At 44.5% G+C, this 6,866-nt stretch overlaps 1 protein-coding gene across 1 annotated transcript; it reads right to left on the reverse strand.

Annotated features, from left to right (window-relative positions):
- Positions 1-3,197: 3,197 nt before the first annotated feature.
- slitrk1 (SLIT and NTRK like family member 1) lies at positions 3,198-5,365 on the reverse strand (the record flags this gene model as incomplete). Its single annotated transcript, XM_083937715.1, has 1 exon — positions 3,198-5,365. One exon carries the CDS (start codon positions 5,363-5,365, stop codon positions 3,254-3,256), a length of 2,112 nt encoding a protein of 703 aa, XP_083793841.1. The 3' UTR covers positions 3,198-3,253.
- Between the last annotated feature and the right edge of the window lie 1,501 nt (positions 5,366-6,866).

Raw genomic sequence — 6,866 nt, forward strand, 5'->3', positions numbered from 1 at the left:
AAATATTTTGGATGCCTACACATCAGCCATCTTGTCCCAAAAAGGAAATAATAAATCCCCATTCATGCTGTAGTGTCAGGCATTGTATGATAACACAGCCAGCACTGCATCAAGAGTCTAAATGTGTAATTTTATACTCTAGTGTACCAAGGAACTAGCATCCAAGAATCATGAAAAAAATTAAGCAATAAGCCACGAGAGGCTGTGGTTTACAATGATTTTAGAACATCCAAGGGGCGCTGTTAGGAACGTTGTTTGCCCTTGATTATGATTGGCTGAGCCACTTTCAGAGCTGTTGTAAAATGCTCTATAAATACACAGCTGTGACCTAATCACAATATCAGGATTACAATTCCCCTTAGTTGTTTTAAAATCACTGTAAACCATGGCCTCTCTGGGCCTTTTGCTTAAAGAAATATCATCTGAAAATATGATAAAGCAATACAATGTGAAACATAACCCTCCACTATAGTGTAACGTAATAAAATAAACTCAATTGGACCTTATTTGGAAATGTGTTCCATGTTAAAGGACAACAGAAGGCAGTGTACTTGAATTAAGTGTATGTGACCCCTTCAGTATATTAAGTATGCAAAACAGTATGAACAGATGATAAATCAAACCTGTCTCATTACACTCAAATATTCAATGAAAAATCCTACAAGCAAACATTGTTTTGTTTTTTTACTCAACCTCAACCACACTTTATTTAACAAAATAGAAGCAGGTCAAATATCGCAAAGCATATAAATGTAACTTTGAAACACAGCGTTTGAAAATTATGACAAATCAGTAGTGGGCTGTGGCACAGTAATACTCCACAGAAGAGACACATAGTTACCCCATCCCCCCCACCCCCCACAACCGCCACCACCCGTTGTGATTGGACAGAAAAGCGGGAGAAAGGGAGTTGGGGGAGGCAAGGTGACTGGACAGAAATGCAGGGAGGTGATGATGATGAGTGTTTGTCACAGATCTGCTTAGATGTTAGTCCCCAAGGTCAAGCTGCGCATGATTGCATGGGAAAGAGGGAGGGGTGATTGCGGGGAAAGTAAGGGTGTATACATACATGCAAAATGTCACGCAACTGCTCTCACAGTCTCATTTGTCCTGACACAAACACACAAGCGTACACACGGGGAAGGGGCAGGCAGACAAAGAAAGCAGGGGAAGTGATTCAGCACCATGGACATCGCTAGTCTGTATACTGGGGGAGATACTGCCAGCCTACTAGCTGTGGAAAAAGGGAGTTGGGTAAGGGGGAGTTAGGGAATGTAAGCCCATTTCACATCAACTCTGTACACTCTCATCATGGCCATGGCATCGATTGTTGACAAATTTTGCTGAAATCTTGACTAAATTAAGCATCTTAGAGTGGGTTTCTTAAAGAAAATCAATTGGCAAAGTCACCACCATTGGAATATTATATTATAATTACAAATAAATGACAAAAAAAATGAATTGCACATTCCTTGCATCTGTTTTAGACACTGCAGAGAAGTTATTAATAATAATTGTTTTTTTGAATACCGGATGTATGCCCCAACGGTTTAATTCTTTTTTCTTTTTTTTAAATTTCCAAATCCACGCTCAGTTAAAGCAGTATAGGCTAAGCAGCAGACCTGACAGCTGAGCTCAGCAAAACAGGTAGTCTTGGCACCGTTTTCATGAGCCCACAAAAACCATGCGACCCCCGAGAAGAGTATCTCAAGTTCAAAATGCTGTATCGAAAAAGGCATCTTGCATTATCAAATTACCTCCATGTATGCGTGTGCCTCCCCCCAGTGAAGGAGACACACGCCTGTGTCTCTGAACTGGCTACATGCTGAGTTATTTCCATAGCATGGTGCCAGCAAGAACACCCCCACACCCAAAACAGCCGTTTTCAAGCACATTTTGTAGTAAATACAGTGAGTTTCAGCTCTCTTATTTGGACAAGATTAGATGGCTTTACAAAAGCTCACAATATGATGAAAGTGAATCATAGCCATAAGCTTTTATGTGGAGGAATACTTTTTTTTCTGACATTAAAAAAGCATTCTATTCTATATCTGTCTACCTGCGCTGTATACATAGATCGAATTATACTTACATAGCTCAATTGAAAACACTTCTTTGCTCAGTTGTTGAAAAAATATGATGGTATAAACCCCCCATTTAAATGACTTGTTTTTTTTGTTCTTCCTCTCACCCAAAGCAGGCTATATTCATTGACACACAAAAACCACAGAACTGTTATTTTAGCTACATTAACTTTGCAGCATAAGCATCTGAGTGACGTTAATTGGTCATGCTCATCTGCATGTCTGAATATCTGAAAGTCAACAATTGGCACACCATAAAATAACACAGTTTACATTCATAAAGGAGATGACGAGTGCGCAGACGTGGATTTAATCTGCACCATCTAGTACGGTATAAATAACCCCAATATTTATCGACAATCAAATGATAACAAACAGAAAATAACATGCACTGACAGCTTCACTTCCATCACTTCTTTCCAATAGTCGTCATGATCTTTTTTTTTCTCTTTTCTCCAAACAAGTTTAAAACAACAAATACAAATCCTAACTGCAGGTTCACAAAAAATAGAGAAATGGCACTTTGTAATAGTCATATATAATTCTTAATATCTATATATTGTCGTCATATTGATATAACATGAAAAGGGTCGAGTTTGCTTCTTTGTTGGTTATGGTGGTTATGGTTCCTCGCCGTCGTGTGTGTGTTGAAACCATGCGAAATATCATCATGCAGATTATGATACATCGGTCCGAGTATTTACATTTACATTCATGCGTTCGTGCACCATTTCCCGGGTCCTCGGTCTTTGCTCTCGCGCTTTCTATATCTCTCTCTCTCACACACACACACGCACTCTCTCACACACACACACGCCCTCTCCCTGGCTCCTTTTTCTCCCACTTTTCTGTCTCATACAGATCCGTAGTCCGATTGCGGCAAATAGCAGAACTGGGAGGAGGAGGAGGAGGAGGAGGAGGAGGAGGAGGGAGGGAGGGGTTTTTAGCCAGGAGGCTTGGCATATACATATATTACAGAGTGGGGCCTGTGCAGCAACAGACTGACTTACTTGGTTCAACAAGACATAAACAAGTCTGTGTTCGCCTCTGACGAACAAAAGGGCGTGATTCTTGCCGTGTCAGTCATGTGTGCGCGCCAGTCTGTCTGTGTAACTGTTTGTAATCCAGTCTGATGTAGGCTTATTGTTTTGGACTATGGCAGAGTCCCTTTACGCATCATTTGTCGTGGAGATATGCGTGCTGCAGTCGAAGCCCCGGTGCGCGCCCCCGTCTGCGTGATAAGGCCCGCTGTGCCAATAAGACGAGTCACACACTGTCTGTAAGGAATTGATCTCCGAGGCGGACGAGTTGCCGTCCCTCCGCTTTGATCGCTTTCGATTCCGCAAAATAAAGACAAGCATCCCTACAACAGTGAAAGCGGACGTGACAAACACCAACAGCAACCCGGGGACGAGCACTGAAATGGAGACCCTGTTCGGCTCCAAATAAGAGTTCGAGCGCGTCCCCGAGTCCAGGGTGAAAGTGCTGTTTTTGGACAGGGGGGTGGGGGAGACTTTGTCATAGAGTTTGGGGCACATGAGGTCGTTCCGGACGTAGCGGAAATCTCGTTTCCAAAACTCTTCAGGGGACTCGCACTTGAGATCACTCACTATCACATCCGCCCCGAGTTTCTCCGTCCACTGCTTGAAGGGAACGATGTTGCACGAGCAATCCCACGGATTTCCGTGCAAATCGATCTGTATGATTGAACTGAGCTGGTCTAACACTCCGACAGGGAGATAGGGGAAATAATTATTATGCAGACTAATTTTGGATAAAGAAATTCCAATGAAAGCATCCACTGGTAAAGATTTCAGCAGGTTGTTATTGAGGAATAGAACCCTCAAATTTGGCATGGGGCTGAATGCACCTGCCACTATCAGCTGGATGTCGTTGTATTCCAAACTGAGATATTCCAGGTTCACAAGGCCCACGAACATCTCTGCTATCAGCGTATCCAGATAGTTCTTATCCATATACAGCCATCTCAGCTCGCTCTGGTTTTGAAAAGTGCTGTTGTCAATCACCTTGATGTTGTTTCCACCCAGATCAAGCAGGTTTAGGCTGGAGTAGCCAAGCAGCTGATTCTTTTTCACTGCGTGTATGTTGTTATCTCTCATGTTCAATTCGTGAGCGGCCAAGGGCTTAGGTTTGAGGCTGGATAAGCTCTCGATCTTTTTGCCCTCGCAGTTGACCCCCAGCCCTTGTCTGGAGCCGACCAACTTGCAGTTGCAAGGCTGGGGGCACGTCATGTTGTGCAGCTGCTCTCTGTCCCCGTTCACACCTGTCACCACTGGAGTGGGCCTAGTTTTCAGCTGCCAGTTCTCACGAGATTTGGAGCGGCTCTTGGGTCCGTGGCCGCCAGGCGTCGGGGGCCCGCTGGTGTCTCTGTTGGGCTTGTAAGGCGTAGGACGCGGGCCATGAGCCGCGGTCTGCAAGGTCTCCTCCTGGGTGGGAGGGGCAACCAGGCTGGTGTCCACGCCGCCGCTCTGTGAAGGGCACAGCTCCGCTTCTGACGTCTCGTTTAAGTCGCTGCCTTGCAGCCTGGTGGGAGCCTCGCATATCATCCTCCCAATAAGCGCGTTATGCGGTATGTTCTCCAGCCATTCCTTAAGAGAAACCAGGTCGCAGTTACAGTCCCACGGGTTGTCCTCCAATAAAACCTCCGCAATGCCCGGTATTTGTTCAAGGATCCCCTCATAAGGCAACGTTTTGATTCGGTTTCCCCGCAGGTCAAGATGCGTAATGGGCACATGTTGAAACACGTTTATAGGTAGAGCACTGATGAGGTTGTCGTTAAGTATTAACACTTCAAGTTTATTAAGGTCCCTGAAAACGGCGGGGTCAATATCCCTCAATAGATTAAAATCAGCTTGGAGATATTCCAAGTCGTCTAACCCCAGAAATGTACTCTTCCTGAATGATCTTATCTTATTGTTATTGATGTGCAGCCTTTTCACCAGCTGCAATCCCAGAAAGGCGCCGGGGACAATGTCGTGCAAACCATTGTTTTCCAAATGCAGGCTCACAGCATTGTAAAAGTTGGCGAACTCGTTGGGAAATAGCCTGGATAGAGAATTCCCGTGCAACAGCAAGTGATAAAACTGCGAGCTCGGGCCAGTCAAATGCTGCAGAGTGGTGAAGCTCCTTTTTTCGCAGTCTATGTGCAGATCTCCCTCTATATCGTTGCAAGAGCATATCTGCTCCTTACAAACGTCCCTTGTAACATTTCCACTCGCAACACAAAGAGCCGCATTCAGCAGAACAATCCAAAGCAGCATTTTTCAACGTGGGCAATTCATTCCCGGTTTCAAGACATACGAGCTGTGAATTCAGTCTACATCAATAAGAAGAAAGGGAGAGACAGACATTTAGGGTGAATATAAGGCAGTCTTTTATAACACATCCATGCTGCATCTAACCTGCACTTGTGTCCGGACTCCCAGTTTGTAAATGACCACATAAACGTCTCTTTCACATCGACTGAACGCTCAGAGCCTCCCCGTGTTTATGATGGAAATCAAAAACAGCGAGCGACAGTAGAGTCCAACACATCCTTTGACTGCTTTCAGTTCGTTTAAGACTGACCTTGGCAGGAAAAAAAGGAACAAATCCGTGCCTTTTTCTCCCTCAGTCGTGCTGCGTGTTGCGGCGTCGGGAGCTGTTCCCTCTCCCCCGGTGCTGAATTCACACCCTTCGCTGGAGCTTCAGAGCTGATCCAACCGCTGCAAAACCCCCGCATCCCCCCTTACATCCTTCGGCGTATTGCCTCGCTCGTTTTCCTCTCTTTTTTGTGTCGATTTGGGAATCGCAAAAAGAGGAACGCGGAGACACTGCTCGTCCTAGCGCGGTGCTCTAAGAATAATCTGACACCCTCTACTGAGCTGTAATGGCAAAAATCCGTCGACTGACTGAGAGAATGCTGAGAAGAGCGAGCTGAAAAAAATCAATCCGTGTACAGGGGTGAGGTTTTTTTGAAATCACACTTTATATTTTTGTAGGTTATTTTCATCCAGAGACGCAAAAAGAGGTTTCTGCCACCAAACCAGGCTCCTGCTGTAAATAGGCTGTTTCACTCCTAAAGCTCGTCGCTCCATGTTAAAAAAGTCCAAGTCGGCATCGTCGAAAACACTAGTGAGATTTCACATTAGGGTCGTGATGCCTCAGTTCAGTTCCCTCCATTCTTAAAGCATACATGGCATTCCTTTAGCGGATCTCCCTCCATATGTGAGCCTCCGCTGTTACAACCGTGACTTTTGCCACTTGCTTTGAAAACACTGTTGAATGCGGTAAAAACAATAATCCGCTACAGGCATGCCTCAGTCCAGCAAAAAAACAGTTGACTATACAACAAACGATGCGTCAGTGTGGCACCCTATATGCGCATGTGTGCGTGACGTTTTTTTTCTCTCTCCAATATAAAATCTTTTGCAAAAATAGATCTACAACTGTAAGAAAAAAGACAATGGAAGTGGTTTGAACACAATCTCATTTCCTATTGATTTGTATTATACTGTATTGTTTAAAACTATTACATCAGCTGAAGCACCGGAGAGTTATGGTACTTATCCTCTCTCCTCCTCCTCTTACTCTTCCTTCTGCAGTGCTCAGTTGGAATTAAGAGCAGGACAGAAAATGGGATGCTAAGTTACATATCCTCTCTCTCTGACATCATTTTTTTGCAGAGGAAACGATACACTTGCACAAGTGCAATAAGAGACCAATCTAGTGGAGTCAGGACATTCCAGCAAAGCTTCAGCGGTGCTTGCAATAAGCAAAACA

The sequence above is a fragment of the Echiichthys vipera genome (genome assembly GCF_963691815.1).
Source record: "Echiichthys vipera genome assembly, chromosome: 23".
NCBI classification, from domain to species: Eukaryota; Metazoa; Chordata; class Actinopteri; order Perciformes; family Trachinidae; genus Echiichthys; species Echiichthys vipera.